The sequence below is a fragment of the Ambystoma mexicanum genome, chromosome 6p, assembly GCF_040938575.1.
Source record: "Ambystoma mexicanum isolate Mex_15411 chromosome 6p, UKY_AmexF1_1, whole genome shotgun sequence".
Lineage (NCBI taxonomy): Eukaryota > Metazoa > Chordata > Amphibia > Caudata > Ambystomatidae > Ambystoma > Ambystoma mexicanum.
Window position 1 is genome coordinate 48,461,291 of NC_090935.1, and position 20,639 is coordinate 48,481,929.

The 20,639-nt window shown below is 48.8% G+C and overlaps 1 protein-coding gene across 4 annotated transcripts in view; it reads left to right on the forward strand.

The window, feature by feature from the left end:
• The window catches only part of LOC138511193 (zinc finger protein 84-like), a 604,912-nt gene extending 585,697 nt beyond the window's left edge, over nucleotides 1-19,215 (forward strand). Inside the window, exons 8-9 of one of the 4 annotated variants that reach the window (XM_069626714.1) lie at nucleotides 16,541-16,708; nucleotides 16,793-19,215. In XM_069626714.1, the coding sequence (XP_069482815.1) occupies nucleotides 16,541-16,708; nucleotides 16,793-18,001 (1,377 nt within the window). In that variant the 3' untranslated portion in view covers nucleotides 18,002-19,215. Of the gene's footprint in view, nucleotides 1-632; nucleotides 860-15,935 lie in introns of all 4 variants that reach the window. The other 3 variants (XM_069626708.1, XM_069626709.1, XM_069626710.1) reach the window with 3 other exon arrangements.
• The last annotated feature ends 1,424 nt before the right edge of the window (nucleotides 19,216-20,639 follow it).

A 20,639-nucleotide genomic window follows, 5' to 3' on the forward strand; every position in this document is an offset into this window, starting at 1 on the left:
CAAGCAAAGAGTGGGGGTAGATCTCTCTCCTCTGCAGGTGCCTCTCTCTGGAATGGCCTCCTTGCCCCTCTCAGACTTGAGCCGGACCACCTGAAGTTCTGGAAGCTGCTCAAGACCTTCCCTTTCTCATCTTCCTTCTCTCTCCCTCTCCACTGCTAATGTATCTGTCTGCTCGTCCTGACTGGCTACATGGTGCCCTCAGAGTCTCACTGGGCGCACTACCCCCCGCGCGCCCTTCACCAGTCATCCTGGCCTACCCTGCACTTCCGGTCAGGGTCCGCACCTGTGTAGTCCTTTGCAGTCCTTGCACTTATTCAGAGCCCTGCTGCCCTGACTGCACTTCCCCCATATTCCTTCCCTGCAGTTCTTGTTTGCACTTGCACAATCTGAATGTCACAAGGCCTAGTAAGATTGGTTGTCTTGTCATTCCTCTGTTTCCCCTCTCTTGTTTTGTGGCACCTAGAAACACTGTTTAGTCACTATACAAATACCAAATCATATCATATATAACCTCCTTCCTTTATTGTAGAGTATTGTGATTACTTTAGGGCTTTTGTTGAAGGTGCGTTGGGCTTGTTTTGGTAGTTGTCGTCTTGTGGGCTGCTTTTGAAAGTGCATTGGGTTTATTTCAGGTCAGCAGTGCTGGTGCATTCAGCTCGAGTTCGGAAGGAACATTTTGTGCTGCCATAATCTCCCCTGTTGGTAAGCTTTTGGTCACCACTGCATTATCGTGTGCCGTCTATATTCGCCTTGCTGCTGCAGAACACAAGGCAGGAGGGAAGAGAAGCCAGGATTTGTTGTCAAGATGCCCACAGTCATCCCTGGTCATTGGTGGGCTAAAGTGAGCAACAGCCTGCAGGTAACAAAGAAAGTCTATTAGCGAAAGGTTTGCAGCACGTACCGAGTGTTGTGCAGCTGGCACAGCTCAGCCGTGTTCCTGGAAAGAGCATGGCAATTGATTGACCAAGCCAGATATACCCTCTGAAATCATTCCTTTCATCAGCTGTGATGAAATCACCCCTTTCATCATCACAGCTGAATTTGCACCTGTGTGTTTGATATTGTGCTGTAGCTGTATTGACCTTCTCTTCTTGATACCCACTTTTTTTCTGAATTTTCAGATTTCACAATTTGTCTCTCAATTCACACCAAATACCTTTCCCCTATTTCTCATTTCTTCCTATCCCAGCAAAAATATTACGTGAAGTTGAAAAGTGCAGTTATTTGCCAATCTAGCATGGCATTGCAGAACATCTGCACTGTGGTGCTATTGCACTTACACTTTTCATTATTCAGACGTGCAGCAAATTCATTTGAGCACCAAACCATAGAATAGTCTCCATTTGGACTGAGATAATGATCACCAACCCACTGCACTGCTCAACATATGTGTAGTGATGGTGATGAAATGCTGACCTAGTGGTACACATCTGTCCTAATTCATATATTGAAATTCAGCCTTGGCAGTTCATGCAATGTTGAATAAAGTGTTGAATATGAAAGCAAGGCCATGCTTAGTATAGCATGTCCCGAGATTACTCTCTCAATCAGTTTTGGAAAATAATGGGCCTCATTACATGGTCACTGTCCCGGAAACCGTTGATTCCGTGACGACGGTGACACAGCCGATTACGGCTTGTCGGTCGCACGCACCAGACCAAAACGGGAACGGTGTCACCGCCGGCATGTAAACACCCATGGACACGGACATATCGCCCCAAAAATCTGTGGAATAACCGTAACCGCACCCGCCGGAACGGACATAGGATCACCGGATGCGGAAACACCATGATCGCGAAAGCCGGAACGAGAGAGGCGGCCATTATTTAAACCACAATCCACTGCCATCCTCACAGACCACAGGCCACATCAACTCCCTGAGCTGTGAAAATCATCCACTACAGTGGCATCAAGGATTCCAGCAAGCAGAGGTTTAGTGAGGCAGAGCTCAGTGCTTGTTGAGCACATAGTTAACCATGCAGAAATACTATTAAGTGCAGACCAGCGGCGCAACACCCAGCAACGCCGTAAGGAGATCTGGGCCTAAGCAGCACGCAAGTGCACTGCAGTAGTAGGGGTGACCATACGCACCGTAAAGGACTGCCACAAGAGGTGGGATGACCTCCGGCTGAGTGCGTAACCGTATCGCTGCACACCGCCAGCACAGCACTGGCACCGGTGGAGGCCCAGCATCCCCATTGAAACTGCAGTCGTGAGAGGAGCGGTGCAGCAGTGTCCTGCACCTTGAGGGCATACAGGGCATTGGCGACGCAGAGGCAGGAGTGAGCCCACCTGATGATGCCGGTAAGTTCACAATGTACAAAGCCATGAGTGTGAATGGACCCCAGGAGTGACCCAATGCACCCACTGATGAACCCCCGCCCCCAGCCAGGACAGGAGCGACCCTATGCACCCACTAATGAACTCCCCCAGCCAGGGCAGGAGTGACACTATGCACCCACCAATCACCCAGAAGTCAAGCAACACGCACTCAGTATATGCCCCCTAGAGTACAAGCTGCGACACATACACCTGAGTGCATCAACAGTCAAATGTGTGTACATGCAAGTGGTCACAGATCGTTCAGTGTGATGCATGTGATGAACCCATCAAATACCACCACACGACTGACAGCATGCCCTCTGTCTCCCCACAGGCATGACAAATGACCGACAATGTCCAACAAGCGACGCAACGTCCATCTACACGTGGCCGACGCAGCCACCCTGCCGGGGATGAGGATGCAAACACCTCCGGGACACAGGCACCAGCTGCAACTGGCACGGATGCACCAGCCCACGTGTCCATCACTGTACAGGCTGCCACCACACTAGTGGTACAGACTCCCATCATGGCCACAGAATCCATCCTGCCGGCCGTCTGCACTGCGGAGGACGCTGCATCCAGTAGCAACAGTAACAAATTCAAACTAGTCACATGGAACATTTAAGGGGGCAACCAACCATCCAAAACGAGGAGGTTGATACCATACCTGCGTCGACACAACATCGATGTGGCTCTCATCCAAGAGACACACCTACGACCCAACTCAGAAAACCATTGGGCGACAACATGGGGATGCCACATATACTTCGCCTCTTTTTCCTCATACGCGAGAGGAGTCACAATCCTAATAAATAAAACAACAAACTTTAAATTAATCCAGACCCAGAACAACTCTGAAGGAAGAACACTGCTCGTCCACGGAACCATAGACAGAGAAGAAATAATTATGATCAACTCCTACGGCCCCAACATAGACGGCTCCAATAATTTTGACTGGGTCCAGATACACATCGAATCCAACAGGGAAGCCACAGTAATATGGGGCGACGACTTCAATACCCCACTTGACCCACGCATAGACAAAACACACAGGACAACAGCCCCATGCTCCAAGGCAAGCTTATAAATAACCAAAATATGTAAAGCCCACAACCTTATCGATATATGGAGAAGCAAACATCGTGACTCTCAAGAATTCACTTTCTACTCCTGGGTACACGAGTCTAGCTCGAGACTGGATTATATTCTCGTGTCAGCTCATAGCCGACTCCAATGGGGTGAATGTCAGATTCTGCCCAGGTCCATCTCAGACCACTCAGTGGTCACCTTAGTGTGCACAACATCCCGAAGTGACATCACCAGACCCCAATGGAGATTTAAACACAGGGCCTTTCAAGATCAAATCTTTGCCGATGAACTGTGAGCTGAACTGATCACCTTTCTCGAAACGAATCAAGGCACAGTGTCGTCGCCAGGAACACTCTGGGAGACACTAAAATGCTTCACCAGAGGGGTATGCCTAGCAAAAGAAAATGGAATCCTAAAAATGCTGAAGAGGGAATTGAACATATGCGAAGACCGACTCAAAATCCTTGAACAAGCAGTAACAGCCACAAATACCCCCAGCACACTAGCAGCACTCAAAACAGAACTAGAAGCCTTCCAAACACTGGCGGAAAGAGAAACCAAATTCCTAGCAAGCCACCACAAGATCCGACAGTATGGCGAAGGTCAACGACACGGGGCACTACTAGCAAGACTGGTTACCGCAGAACGAAAACCTACGACAGTCAAAGCAGTGGTAGATCCATCAGGAACTCTCGTATACTCCGAAGACGCCATACTAGAAACATTCTGTAAATTCTAACAAAACTTGTATAATGCCAACAATTCCAGGGACACTACCGAAATATCACAATACCTAAATATAACCGAATTATAGTGGACGAGTGCCGAACTCCGAGAACCGCTGAACGTGCCCATCACTACGGAAGACATCCTAGAAGTAATCAAGGAATTACCAAGAACCAAAGCCCTGGGGCCTGACGGCCTAGCAGGAGAATTCTATAAATCCTTTGCAGACCTCCTAGCCCCACTCCTGCTCCAAGTGTACGAAGAAGCCATAGAAAAAGATCAGCCTCCACCAACACTCTACATGGCGAATATCATCTTCTTGCGTAAACCTAAGGAAGACTGCGCCTCCTACAGACCCTTATCGTTAATAAACTTTGACAACAAAATCTTTGCAAAAATTCTGACTAGAAGGTTGATACCACTCATGCCCGCAATGGTTCTGGTGGACCAAGCAGGATTCGTTCCAGGCAGAAACACATCATTTGGCGTCAGAAGAATGTTCGGAGCAATGGAAGCCCTTAACCCAGAATACCAGGCGGTGGCAGTGCTGCTCGACACTGAAAAAGCGTTCGACTCAGTGGAATGGCTCTTTCTATTTGCAATACTAGAACGGATGGGCCTCCCTCCCGCCTACTTGCCCGCCCACCCCCCCTCTGATTGGTGCCGTGGGTTGTCCTTCCAGGACTACCCGACGGCTGCTCTCCTCGCTCGCTTCTTTCCACGAGCAGAGCGGGTGTGAGCAGCCGCCGGTAGCCGTGCCCAGTCTGCAGGTTTAATCCCTGCCTGGCCCCTGTGGGCCTCCAGTGAGTGTTTTCTGGGTGCTTCTTTTGTTTAAAAAAAAATAAAAGAAAAATGTGTTATTTGCGGGCCCACGCTCCGAGTGCTGTTCTCCCTCCTCCCTCCTCCCCCCTCCCCCTGCAGCCACTTCCTGGTCCTCCCTCCTTCCTGCCTCCCTGCCCGCCCACCCCCCCTCTGATTGGTGCCGTGGGTTGTCCTTCTAGGACTACCCGACAGCTGCTCTCCCCGCTCGCTTCTTTCCACGAGCAGCGCCGGTGTGAGCAGCCGCCGGTAGCCGTGCCCAGTCTGCAGGTTTAATCCCTGACTGGCCCCTGTGGGCCTCCAGTGAGTGTTTTCTGGGTGCTTTTTTTGTTTAAAAAAAAATAAAAGAAAAATGTGTTATTTGCGGGCCCACGCTCCGAGTGCTGTTCTCCCTCCTCCCCCTCCCCCTCCCCCTGCAGCCACTTCCTGGTCCTCCCTCCCTCCCACCTACTGCCCGCCCACACCCCCCCTCCGACTCCCCCTCCTATTGGGTGCCTTCTGGTATTAAGCTGACCCCCTTGGGCAGCCCCTCGGCTAAGGGCCCTTAGGCAAAGGGCGGCTCCCTCCTGTGCGGCTCCCGGTGTGTCTGCAGGTGTCCGCAGGGGACGCCAGGCGCCATTCCGCCGCTCCATCTGTGAGCTCCACCAGCTCCCCCGGCCCACCCCACCCTTACCTGTTCACTTCCTCGCAGGGTGTCTACACTTCTTTGTGCTCTGATTGTGTGGTAAACTAGGGTTTTTCTCCCCCCGCAGGATTTTCAAACTTAGGTGGCCTCTCCACTGCGTACCTGATACGAATTACTGTGTTCACTGTGTTCTGATTTTGTGGTAAACTAGGGTTTTTCCCCCCGCAGGATTTTCAAACTTAGGTGGCCTCTCCACTGCGTACCTGATACGCATTACTGTGTTCACTGTGTTCTGATTTTGTGGTAAACTAGGGTTTTTCTCCCCCCGCAGGATTTTCAAACTTAGGTGGCCTCTCCACTGTGTACCTGATACGCATTACTGTGTTTACTGTGTTCTGATTTTTGTGGTAAACTAGGGCTGCCGCTCTCTTCCTGTCCGCTTGCACTTGTCCTATCTCCCCCCCACTCCCTCCTATTCCATGGTGCTCTCTATCTCACCGATCTTTTCTAACTGCTTCTCCATTGACTATCCTGCTCTCCTCACCAAATCTAGTAGGAAAAAGTTTAAAAAGGACATCCTTGTCTCCAACCCAGGCCTCCCTATCGCTGACACCTACACTAGTTCCTCCTCCAAGGAAACTCTCACTGACATCCTCTTTTTTGTGCCTTCACCTGAAATATGGACCCTTCATATGGTTTCTGTGCTCTCTCCTTTCTCCTCTTCTCCCATTAATGGTGGCACCCGTTGGGATGTCCTCTTGGCCTCCTTCCACTCCTCTAAGGCCATCATTAATGTCTATGCTAATGGGACCGTCTTGGTCCAAGGCCCTCAGGCCAACCTTCACCTCTTCGATAGATGCTTCCCGCGCCTCATCAACTTCCTTTCCTCTCCTGCTGTGCCCCCTACTCTGTCCTCGACTACTTTGCCTCTACCCTCCCTCCCCACCCCCTCTCGTGCTCGTGCTTCGCCTCAGCAGGGCGTACCTCTGATCTGTACCCCTCCCCGGAAGACCTTCAAAGATGGCAACCTTCGCCACATTGCCACTCTTAACTCTCGCTCTGCCGTCAAACATTCCTCTGATATCTGCCGCCTTCTTGAGGAACTTGACCTTGACGTACTCGGTGTCACCAGCTTTGACACACTACTACCTGATGGTTACAAGATCCTCTCCGTGCCCAGGCCCAACCGTGCTGGGGGGTGTGTCCCTTATCTTCCCTGAGTGGATTCCTGCCACTGTTACTCCCACGCAGACCTACTCCTCTTTCGAATGTCTTGTCTGCCGACTCTCTCTCTCTCTCCTAGCCATTCCCTTACCGTCGCTACTATCTATCGGCCACCTGGTCAAATTTCCTCCTTCCTCTCCGAGTGGGCAGACCTCTCCTCCTCACTCCTGTCCTCAACCACTCAACTCCTCTTTCTTGGAGACTTCAACATCCACCTGGATGCCTCCTGTGCCCCCTCTGGACTCTTTTGCGACCTCTGCGACTCGCTCTCACTCTCTGCTCTCCCGTCTGGGCCGACTCATTCTGCAGGGCACACTCTTGATGCCCTGATCTCCTCTGACCTTCCCCTCTCTTTCCCTCTCTCCACTCCTCTCTCCTGGAGTGATCACTTTCTCCTCTCCTCCCACCTCACCCTCCCTACCCCACAGGCAAAGCCGCCCCCATCACTGCCACCTTCCTTCTCGGTCATCCGACCCATGAAGCGCGTGTCAGATTAGGCTTTCGCTGCCACCTTCTCGCCGCCTCCTCCCCCTTCGGCTGACTCCCACCCTGACACAGCTCTCTCCACTCTCCACTCTGCTATATCTGATACTCTTGATTTCCTTGCCCCTGTAATGAGAATCCGCCTGAAGCCCAAAGCCAAATGTAACTCCTGGTATGACTCGGATCTCGTCACCCTCAAACGCAAGTTCAGGGTGGCAGAGAGGAAATGGCGTACTTCATGTTCATCCTCTGACAAACTGGCCTGTCGCCTGCTCCAAAGGCAATACCGGCTCTCCGTTCTCACCAAGAAGAGAGCCCTTATCCAAGCCCGCATCTCGGCGGCATCTAACAATTAGGCCGAACTCTTTAAAATCTGTAAGGAGCTGGCCAACCCTGCTGCAGTCTCTACCTCTCCTTTGCCCTCCGAGGCCCTCTGCACGGCACTGGCCTCTCACTTCATTTAAAAAACTCAGGACATCCTGTCCTCACTCTCCTCCTATCACCTCCCCCCCTCTATTCTCTGCCCTTCTTCTGGCCCTTCTGCAGCCACCCCTCCTCTCTCCTTCTCTGCCTTTCCCCTTTTTTCTGCTGGCGAGGTTTCAAGACAAGTCCGATCTATGAAAGCCTTGTCAAAACTGGACTATCAAGGACCACATCGACTCCTTGGCTCCTGCCCTTGCTGACTTCTGCAATCACTCCTTTGCCTCTGGAGTCTTCCCATCCCCTCTCAAGCACTCCCTTATGCACCCCCTTCTTAAGAAACCCTCTTCTGACCCTTCCTGCCCAGCTAACTATCGCCCAATCTCTATCACTCCCTTCCTGGGCAAGCTCCTGGAGAAACTGGCCATCTCCCAGCTTAATCTCCATGCTGAATCTGTTGGTAGTCTTCATGACCATCAGTCTGGCTTCAGAGCTGCCAGAAGCACGGAAACTGCTCTCCTGAACATCCGTGAGGACCTGCTCTCGAACCTTGACTGTAACATTCCATGTGTTCTCATTTTGCTTGATCTCTCTTCTGCCTTTGATACTGTCAACCATACCATCCTGCTCAATCGTCTCCGTGATAACCTGGGTATCACTGGTCAGGCTCTGGTGTGGCTGACCACTTTCCTCTCCAATCGACCCTCCCAGGTCCAACTGGGGTCTTTCCTCTCTGACATCTTTTTCTCTACCTGTGGTGTCCCCCAGGGATCTAACCTCTCTCCCTGGCTGTTCAACCAGTATCTGGCACTTCTCGCCCACCGCATCGCCGCTCTCTACCACAACTTTCAGTGCTATACAGATGATACCCAGCTCATTTTCAGGCTACCCTCGGCCTCCTCTTCCCCTTCCCTCATCTCTGACTGTCTTTCTGCTATCCAGGAATGGTGTGCCGTCAACGACCTCTGCCTTAATGCCAGTAAGACTGAGATTCTACTCATCGGCACACCCACTCCCTCCTTCCCTGCAGCTCTCTGGCCGGCCTCTCTGGGCCCTCTTCCTGCTCCTACCTGCAAGGCTAAAAACCTTGGGGTCATCTTCGACTCCACACTCTCCTTCTCTCCTCACATATCCGACGTCTCTAAGAAGTCACACTACCAGCTACACCTCCTCAGAGGTATCCTTCCTTTCCTCTCCTTCCCCCAGAAGCTCACTGTCTCTAGAGCCCTGGTTCTCTCGAAGCTGGACTACTGTAACAGCCTCTATCTAAATCTGCCCGCCTCTACTCTCCACCCTTTGCAACTCATCCAGAACAGGACTGCGAGACTTGTCCTTGGCCTCAAGCCCAGGGACCGTATCTCTCCAGGACTGAAATCACTGCACTGGCTCCCAGTGACTGCGAGGATCAAGTTCAAAACCCTCTGCATTGTCCACAAGGCCGTCTGGGGCCTTGGGCCAAAATACCTTCAACTCTCTCTTCCTAAATATCTTCCTTCTCGAGCTCTTCGCTCATCCGCCTCCAACTCCCTCAGGGTCAGCCGCTTCTCCAAACAACGAGTTGGAGGCAGATCTCTCTCCACTGCAGGGGCCTTCCTCTGGAACAGCCTTCCTGCCTCCCTGAAACTTGAGGAGAACCATCTCTGGTTCCGGAAGCACCTCAAAACCTTCCTCTTTGCCTCCGCTTTCTCTCCCCCTCTCCCCTGCTAATACTACTGAAACTGCATTGAATCAGCAACTGGGCCACTCACCGTTCTCGGTCCTTGGCCCAGCCACTCTCCCCTGCACTGCCTCCCTGGCAACCCCTGCACTACGGGACTGTGTCTGTATCTCTACAGCCCCCCTTCCCAGCACTTGTCTGCACTTACTTCGCACTTGCCACCAGCTGGCCCTTGTTATTTATCCTGTATGCTGTATGCTAATAACCCTGTACTGCACTTTCCCCTCTCCCTTTCCCCCTTGCACTTTTCCCTTCCCCTCTACCCTATGCACTTGCGCAATCTGAATGACACCTGGCCTAGTAGGATCGTTGTCTGTCTCCCCTTGTTCCCCCCTGCCTCGTCGCGCCTTGAAACACTTGTGTATAGGCGCGTTACAAATGCCATATCATTTCATATCATTGGCAAGCGATTCATACAAATGATAGGCCTCCTCTACAAACACCCAACGTCTAAAATAAAACTCGGAAACAAAAGCTCCTTCGAAATCCTCTTACGCAGAGGGACGAGACAGGGCTTCCCACTGTCAGCATTGCTTTTCGCCCTGGTCATGGAACCCCTAGCGTCGGACCTTAGGCTTTACCACCTACACAGAGGTATCGCCTTCGGCCCGCACAAACACGTGGTATCACTATACGCCGACGACATCGCACTTTTCCTCCGTGACCCACAAGATAACCTGGACCCAGTGATGCGAGCGTTACTCAAATTCGGCAACTTCTCAGGACTAAAAATCAATAACTCAAAATCGATAATCTTCCCCCTTACAGAAGCAAACAAAGAATTCCAAGACGACTTCGCCTTCCAATTGCAACTCTCAAAGGTCAGATACTTAGGGATACTAATGTCTAGATCCAGCATGGACATCATGCAAGACAACTACAAAACGACACTCGACACCATCCAAACAAGTGAACAGATGAAAACGCTCCACTCACACTTTGGGGCAGTGTGTCCCTGGCTAAAATGGTAATTCTTCCCAAACTGCTCTATCTCTTCACAAACATTCCTCTATTACTGTCGCAAAGATTCCTACAGCGAATCAAGTCCATTCTCCTCGACCTGGTCTGGGCAGGCAAAATCACCCCCCCCGAGTTTCCCACAGCATCATGATCCTGCCCATAACACAAGGAGGATTGGCGTTACCCGATATAGAGAGCTACTATTGGGCAGCACAGGCACAATACCTGAGCTACTGGTATGCAATACACTTTAGCCGGCCACACGTGCAAATCGAGAGAGCCCTAGCAACACCTTACCTACTCCGTGCAGTTATATACAACCAGCCACCAGCACCTTCAGCACCAATGAACACGATGGCCACGACGTACACAATATGGAAAAAAATTGCCAAAAGAAACAGAATCCAAATCAGATACTCCCCTCTCCTTCCAGTAAGAAGCATTCCTGGGATACCAATCACATCAGAAAAAGTATTCCAGCAATGGGCCAAGAAATTACAAATACACTCATTAGGCGACCTGTTCCCAAATGGCACATTCCTGTCCATACAACAAGCTCGCGACAAAGAAGGCAATAACGCCCTGGACATCTTTATTTACTACCGGACCCAACACACCATGCAAACCATTATCCCTACCTTTCCAAGGTGAAGGCCGACTGGTGTCAAATATCTATAAAACCCTACTAACCGAAATATTCACACGCTGCTCGAAAGCTCAAAAAAGGTGGGAAAGAGCCATAAATATCACAATACCCAAAGACGACTGGTCATACATACTAAGACTTACTAAGAAAGTCGCAATAAACACAAGATACAAATAAATACACTTCTATTTTGTCCATTAGGTCTATCACACCCCAGCGAAACTTCACGCTCAAAGAGCGACAATATCCGCCTCCTGCACCCGCTGCGGCCATTCAGAAGCCGACTTCATTCCACCTAGCATGGTCCTGCCCCGAAATAGGAGCATTCTGGAATGCAGTTTTGGAGAAAATATCAGCAATAATCGGAGTACAACTAGATCCCGATCCAACGCTGACCATGCTGAGCCTAACCAACCAATTACCAGAATACACCAGGAAACTTGCAAACATACTCCTCGTCCTGGCACGCAGACAAATAGCATATAACTGGGGTAGAGGACCACGACCAAAACTAAAGCAGTGGCTACAAGATGTCACATACTGTCAAGATGTTGAGACAAACTACATAAGGACACTACCCCTCCACGCACGTCCCTCGGACATCTGGGGCCTGTACATAGCATACCTGATAGCAGCTGATGACGATACGATCCCACAGACTCCATCACCAATACAAAACCAAAATGAACTACCAGAAAGCTTAACAACAGTCACGAGTGTCACATAACAATTGCAGCCAAACTGTCAAGCAACTTTGCTAAACAATGAGTGGAGGGTCGAACCGGGGGGGGGGGAGGGAGGGTCAAGGTTCACACTGACCGGTGCACGGTCTTGTAATGTATTGTTAATTTGTATTCGAAAAACCAATAAAGAAAGTTCCAAAAAAAAAATAATCCAGTAGCAACAGTGCCCCAGTCATGTAGTCCGAAGTTCAAGACAGGAGGAGTACAACATGGATGACCTGTCATCCCTCCACAACCTACAGTTGGTAAGTGGTTGTGGTTGGTAAGTTTGGCATCGTGCAGTGGTGTACATATATGGAGGAGTCAGTCAATGGACACTGTGATGATGTGGTCGATGCACAATGTCGGATGTGCACTCATCATGTGCATTGGGGGGCACTGGTGCATTGGGTGGGTGAGTGGATTCACTGCCTAATGTCCTATTGGCTTGTGCTACCAGTACTTGTCTTGGTTGTGCATCTCCTTTGTCAGGGTGTGTACGGGCATACTGTGCCCACTTGTAATGTCTGCACTGAGGAGGACGCTGCATCCAGTAGCAACAGTGCCCCAGTCATGCAGTCCGAAGATCGGGGACAGGAGGAGGAGTACAACATGGATGGCCTGTCTTCCCTCCACAACCTGCAGTTCAGGCTCCACTCACTGCACAGCCCCATGAGGTCACCAACACCCTCCATGGCAGAGATCAGTGCATGCATGCAGTGGATGGAGGAACAGCAGGCCACCCTATCCAAGCTTGTCAAAAGGCAGCTCAGCTGGAGGAGTCGAAGCTGCAGCGGGAGGCGGCGGTGCAGCAGCCAGAGGAGTTGAGGCTGCTGCGGGAGGAGTTGAGGCTGCTGCAGGAGGAGTTGAGGCAGCAGCGGGAGGAGGCGATGCAGCAGCGGGAGGAGGCAATGCAACAGCGGGAGGAGGCAAGGCTGCAGCGAGAAAGCAATGCAACATTGGTGCGTCAGTTTTCCTGGGCCATCGGGCGTTTCACCACTACCAATGTCAACCTGGCACACCATGTCCGGAAGGGCAACATTGTTATGTCCTCCATCGCCGAGTGCGTGTATGTGGCCCAGCAGGCGTTTCTTGGACGTGTGCCACCAGTGCATTCCACCAGCACCACCCCAACAAGCGCTGTCACTGGCAGCCCACGGAGGCGCTCCAGTCGGCTGAGTGCACCCTCTGGCAAGGACGCTCATGCACATAAACGCGGCCGTAAATAGTGCCATGTGGGAATGACTGTCCACAAGACAATCTGGGAAACATTGGGTGTATGGGGGGTGGGTACGTTTGGGTGGTGGGGGAGGTCCATATTGGTGTTGGTGGTCTGGGGCATGGTTGGGGGTGGGTACATTTGGGTGGTGGTTGGGCACGGTTGTACAGCTTTCCTATCCAATTCACCTTCTTACCTGCTTTGTTGGCAATAAATCACTTTTGGAAATGATTTTACGAGTGGAGATCTGTTATTTCATTTGCAATCAATCCATTTATTGACATGCATCTTCATAATCATGCAATGCTGTTCATGTAGAGTCTCTCAAAAGTAAATGTGAATGAGTGCATCCCGTGCATGTTGACCATCATGTGCCCCCCTGCGAGGGGGTGCAGCCATCCCATCCCCATCCCCATCCCCATAGTCATCTTCATCATCTACTTCACCATCATCCTCTGTGTCTGGGGGCAGAGGGGCGTTCCTGCGCATGCACATATTGTGCAGCATGGCATACACAGGCACTATTTTACCCGTCTTCACTGGGTTGTACAGCAGTGACCCATCGGATCTGCTCAAGTAGCGGAACCTGGCCTTCAGTAAACCAAATGTCCTCTCAATCATGCCACGTGTGCAGATGTGTGCCCTGTTGTAGGCCTCCTCATGCCTGTTCCTTGGCCTCCATGCAGGCGTCATCAGCCATGGCGTGAGTGCATATCCTGCATCACCTACATGGGATGTAAATGGAGGGGACATGTCAGTGTTTGTGGTATCCATGTGTTGATCAGATGCAGTGCAATCATGTGTCATTAGTCAATCATCCATATGGGGCAAGCAATGGTCTGACCAGTGTTGAATGCCATTCCTGGATCATTGTTGTCCACAATGGCTCTTGGACATTGTCCAACGACTTGCTGTGCATATGTAGTTGCCCTTGTGCTCATTTGTGGTTGGTAAGTTTGGCATCGTGCAGTGGTGTACATACATGGAGGAGTCAGTCAATGGACATTGTGATGATGTGGTCGATGCACAATGTCGGATGTGCACTCATGTGCATTGGGGGGCATTGGTGCATTGGGTGGGTGGATTCACTGCCTCATGTCGTATTGGCTTGTGCTACCAGTACATATCTTGGTTGTGCATCTCCTTTGTCAGGGTGTGTACGGGCACACTGTGCCCACTTGTAATGTGTAGCTTTGAAAAGTGTGGGTTGTGGTGACTGTCCATTACATTGGCCAGGTGGTGATGCATTGCCAGTTGTAGGAACCCAGAAACACAGGACATTGCCCTGGACACCCCCGCCCATTTCACAGGGGCCGTGCATTGGCAGTTGTACTCACGCAATAGCCATGTGCTTTGTCCAGCATAGCGTTCCATGTACCAGGGCAATGTCGAATTCCGCAGGACCATTGAGTCATGTGTTGACCCGAAAAAGTGTACAGCAATGTGTTATCACTTGTCCAGTGTCCCATACCATCTGTACATTCAGTGAGTGGCATAGTTTCCTATTGCGGTACACCATCTCCATTGCACGTGGTACGGTCAGCTCAGTGTGGGTGCAGTCTACTGCACCAATGCAATTTGGCCTAGCCGCAATGGCATGGAAGGCCAACTTGGTGGCAATGACCTGGGCAAGGGTACGGGGAAGGGTGAGGTGTTCCGACACAGGGCGCAGCAGGGCATCCAGTACCTGGTCCAGTATTCTGGAGAAGTAGGGTTGTGACAGCCCGTGCAGCTCACCGAAAGTGTGCTGATATGTTCCAGTCCCAAGTAAATGCAGTACCAAGACCACCTTCAGCAGGGGTGGGATTGCCGTCCATATGCCAATGCGGGTGCTGATGTCGTCCTCAATCATGGTGACGATGGACATGATTGTTGGACGGTCCAGCCGGTATAATGTGTGGATCTGCCCTGGGGTCAGGTTCCAGGGTGAGGTCCTGATGCAGGGTATTGCCGGGTGCCCGCGGGGTCGTGCCGGCTGCACATTTGGGTTTGGTATGGGTGCAGGGTTTGCTATCTTCCGCCTGCGCCTCCTCCGCCTCTGTCTCCTCCTCCGCCTCTCCAGCATTGCTGCCACCATGTGCACTGCTGCCTGTAGGTTCAATAGGACCAGAGCCAATGCTGCTACAGTCGCTGCCTGCTTAGTAGTGTTTAGAGTTGGCCTGGGTGTGGGTGTGGCCCTTTTGTAGGCTCCCACTGGCCTGCTGGGTCCAGCTGGGCTCATTTGGTGCACCTGTGGCCTGATTCAGCTCACTTGACACTGTTTAACGCCATCTCCGCAGTGGTGGCGGTACCGCCACAGTGTTCACGGTTTTACTGCCAATTTTGTGCCAGAGTTTACGTGTCCATGCTACTAATAATGCGCAAGGTATTACCTATTGCTGGTAACTGTGGGTGCCGACACAGTTATCGGGTGTGTTGTCGGTGGCAGTTTCGGGGTGGTGGTGTTTCCGGGTCCGATAAACGGTGCTGGTACGGTTTTACTGGCTGCATTGAATCCGGATCGGTGAACTCGTAATGAGGCCCAATGTCTTTTCTCCCACGATCACAATTGCTTTTAGTAAAAAAAAGGGTGTACATATGCATACATTACAGTTTGCTGTTACCACATACTCTTTATTTTTCAGGTATTTTTATGTTCTATTTCCCACTTTGTTTACACTCCTAAAATGGCTTCTCAGCGTTGTGCTATTGTACATGCATCCTTCTAGAGAATATCTCTCCAGTAAATATGTTACTTTAAGTCAATTCTGAGCAAAATTGACATCCCTGTTCCTTAAATTCAATATAAATAAATAAAAATGTATGTTTGTCAGTTGGACCAGGCCTACTCTAGCACTGTTATAATTCTTTTGCCACAATGCAATGCATGGGACGTCAAAGTCATGAGCGATGCTCTCTGTTGCATATCTCTGTGGTTGCATGTGAAAACTCAAAATGTGAATTTCCTTTTATTGCAATAGGTGATTGACACCCAGAAAAAGAAGCAATGGTGATTCTGTGAAATTGTCATCGACTAATACATTGTGAAGTTTCATTGGTGGAAAATGCAATTTCTACATATCTGAAAAGGCTTCAATTCTAAAACGCATTTGTCATCACAAAGTAATCAGGACCTTGAATTGAAGAACTCTGCTGTATATGATGCCTTTCAAAATACTCATGGTAACATCATGCAATATAGAGAGAAATATATAGGCTGATGGATTAGCCAACTGTTCTATTTGGACCAAAAGAGAAGGAAACTGCTGTAATCCTATAACTACTATAAAAACATGTCTGTTATTTAGTGTATTATTCATGATAGAATACACTTTGCAATCTTTTTCTTACATTTGCGGATTGTAAGGCCATTTCTTTGAAAGAGCGAGCATGAAGCAGTGTCCATGAAATTATTAATTAAAAACTCCAGGAAAAAGGCACATATTTCTTACCCAAGAACCCCAATCCGTACACTGAATGTGGTAATACCTTCATTAAAATGTCTTGCTTCATTTACCACAAGAGAACACCTACAGGTGAGAAATCTCATCACTGCACGGAATGTGGGAAAAGCTTCAGTCGTAAGAGAACTCTTACTGAGCACCAGAGAACACATACAGGTGAGAAACCCCATCAGTGCACTGAATGTGCGAAAAGCTTCAGTTGGAAGGCAACTCTTACTGAGCACCAGAAGACACATACAGGTGAGAAACCTCATCAGTGCACTGAATGTGGAAAAAGCTTCAGTCATAAGGCAACTCTTATTCTTCACCAGAGAACACGTACAGGTGAAAAATCTCATCAGTGCACGAAATGTGGGAAAAGCTTCAGTTGTAAGGGAAATCTTACTGAGCACCAGAGAACACATACAGGTGAGAAATCTCACTGGTGCATTGAATGTGGGAAATGCTTCACTCGTAAGAGAACTCTTACTGAGCACCAGAGAACACATACAGGTGAGAAACCTCATCAGTGCACTGAATGTGGGAAAAGCTTCAGTTGGAAGGCAACTCTTACTGAGCACCAGAAGACGCATACAGGTGAGAAACCTCATCAGTGCACTGAATGTGGAAAAAGCTTCAGTCTTAAGGCAACTCTTATTCAGCACCAGAGAACACATACAGGCGAGAAACCTTATAAGTGTGCTGATTGTGAAAAACGCTTCAGTCATAAGGGAGCACTTACACTTCACCACAGAATACATACAGGTGAGAAACCTCATCAGTGCACTGAATGTGCAAAAAGCTTCCGTCATAAGGGAGCTCTTATACTTCACCAGAGAATACATACAGGAGTGAAACCTCATCAGTGCTCTGAATGTGGGAAAAGCTTCAGTGGGAAAAATAATCTCACTCATCATGAGAGAACACATACAGGTGAGAAACCTCATAAGTGTGCTGATTGTGAGAAATGCTTCAGTCATAAGGTGGCACTTATACTTCACCAGAGAACACATACATGTGAGAAACCCCATCAGTGCACTGAATGTGGAAAACGTTTCAGTCATAAGGGAGCACTTATACTTCATCAGAGAATACATACAGGTGTGAAGCCTCATCAATGCACAGAATGTTGGAAAAGCTTCAGTCAGAAGGGAAATCTTACTCGGCACCAGAGAACACATACTTTAGAGAAACCGCATCAGTGCACTGAATGTCGGAGAAGCTTCAGTCAAAAGGGCCATCTTATTATTCACCAGAGAACACATACAAGTGAGAAACCTCATAAGTGCACAGAATGTGGAAAAGGTTTCACCAAAAAGAAAATGCTTACTGTTCACCAGAGAATACATATTGCTACAAAAACTCATCAGTGCACTGAATGTGGGAAAAGCTTCAATCGTAAGGGAAATCTTATTGAACATCAGAGAACACATACAGGTGAGAAACCTCATAAGTGTGCTGATTGTGAGAAACGCTTCGGTCATAAGCGGGCACTTATTAATCACCAGAGAATACATACAGGTGAGAAACCTCATCAGTGCACTGAATGTGGAAAAAGCTTCAGTCAGAAGGGTCAACTTATTTACCATCAGACAACACATTGACAAACTATGGTTTTTCACACTTCCATGCAAATAAAGAAGGGGAGCAACCATATCCAAATCAGGCCTATCGCCGCCCCAAAGGCTTTACTAGTTAATACCAGACCAGAAAATAGACTTGCACCGAGAATGAAAACGGCTTAATAAGGAGGTAGTTCATATTACTTCTTGCACCATCCCGTTCATTCAAACAAATACTTATGTAACATGGTGGCCATTAAAAATGAAGGTTGTACTCCATGCAGAGTCCTTATTCCAGTTCCATTGCAGCCTGAGATGTGAATGTTGGCCGTGGCACTGCCGCTAGGGGGAATAGGTAAGTGGGGTAGGAGGAACGGAGAAGGGATTGAGGTTAGAGAATGGCAGGACAGGCTTGGATCGTGCCGAGCAACCTGACTGTGGCACCAATTCCGGGGGCTAATGGGTTATTTTGCATCCAAGCTTAATTATCTGCAGTACAGTAATTGTTGGTCCACTGTATTTTCTCCTTTGCCTCCTTTACTATGTCATCTTCTTCTATCATGTAAAAGTCTTATGATATTGTCCCAATTGATTTAATATTAGTTTTATTCTGTAAAAATGTTAAATGCTAACTATACTGTAGCAATGTATATGTCTTGGCCTATTTAGAAGAAAAGAAATAGCTACCTTTACTGTATATGAACTGGTTATCAAATTCAGTGGGGCAGACCTTAGGTTAGAATGTACGTTATGTGCACTAAACAAACCTTTAGTATTTCAGAAAGGACGGTGAGTCACCTTCCATATTGCTGCATTGATATGTCACAAACATGATACATTGTGTGCAATATTCCCTCTCTAGTGTCACAAAGCCTCCTGGACCCATCACTTGTAATGTGGTGAGTAGTGGGGGAAGCATCCCCTCTCTGAAGGTTTGCACTCCATTTATCAGGATGCTGAATGAGAATCAGAGTCCGATGCAGGCACAGAATCCTACAGGGTGTATTTTACACCTGGTGATTCAACATGTTACAGGTCTAATGTGGAGTTGCATGTGTATTGATCCCAACAGCAAGAACAGCACTTTTGTTGAGTGTAATCTGATATCCAGGTATATTTTTACAAAGCTAAAAAATGATTGTGAAATATGTTAATGCATTTTAATCTGAAACTAACACAGATAAAAAATCTGAAATATAATTAGTTGACGCCATTTTAATCTGAAACCAAGTTGATTAAAAAAAGTGTGAAATATATGTTCATGCATTTTTTGTACTATTATGTGTGTAGTATTGGACACATTGAGAAATTATACAGTATATCTTAAAATCGGGCCAAAAACATCAGTGCTGCAGAATCATCAGAACAAGAAGAATATTAAAACAAACGGGCAGAGGTATAGCAAATAAAAATGGGGCACTCAGGGATTTGTATTTTGTTTATTTGTATTGCACTCCCTGCCCAGGGGCATCAGGGCGCATGTTTGGAAAGGTAGTTACAGAGAGTGTTACATAGATAGATACAGATTACATTTTATAGACACATTTACATCAAGAATAAGAACATGAATCAGAAGTATTACAAGGAATGGCAAAGTGATCAAATATACAGTATATACAGTGAGTAGCCTGTTTGCGGGTGACCGCTGCATGAATTACAAGGCGGAGGCCAGTGCATCCTGTTCGTGAAGCCATTGTTTAGTTCTGTTTTTGAAGGATTGGATGGCTGGGACATTCCTAAGATCATTGGGTAGGGAATTCCACAGCTTAGCAGCCAGGACTGGGAAACTCGAGCCCCTAGCTGCCTGAAGCTTGAAACTGGGGATGGATAGTGTGTGCGCCTGTGCAGATCTCAGTGGTCTGGATGCTGTATGTTGTGTGAAGCGCGTGGACAGGTAAGCAGGTGCAGCATTATTTTGTGCCTTGTGTGTTAGAACAAGAGTTTTGAGTGAGATGCGAAGTGTAATGGGTAGCCAGTGTAGGGTGCGCCTGGTAGAGGAGATGTATGAGCACTGGGGTTGTTAAGAGCAGCCCTAATGGCGTTGTTCTGGGTGACCTGAAGTTTATCAAGGTTACTTTGACTGGTCTCTAGGTAAAGGGCGTTACAATAATCAATTTTGGACATGATGAGGGTTCTGGCTAGGATCAGGCAGTTGTCCGTTGTCAGGAAGGGGTGACACGCTGTGATGAGTTTACACGTGTACGATGATGCTGAGACTACGGAGTTGGTTTGTCTATTGAGAGAGAGAGTGGAGTCTAAGTAAATTCCAAGTGTTTTCGTGACGCTGGTGACTTTGATAACATTTCCATCAATAATGAAGGAGTTATATTTTGGGTCAAGTTTCGTGAGTTTGGACTGAGAGCCTAGGATGAGTAACTCAGTTTTCTCATTGTTAAGGCAGAGCCGTGGTGTGCCATCCAGGCCTGGATGACCGAGTAGACTGAGTTAAGTGCGTTAACATCGGTTACATAGTCGCCAGTGATAGGGATGAGTATCTGGGTGTCGTCCGCATAATTTGTGCACGAGACACCCAGATAGTCAAGAATATCAAAGAGCGGTTTAGTAAACACGTTGTACAACGTGGGCGAAACACAAGAGCCTTGTGGGACTCGGCAAGGGACATGTCCTGTGTCAGCCGCGGCTGAGGAAGGGAAGACCCTCATAGATCTATTTGCCAGGA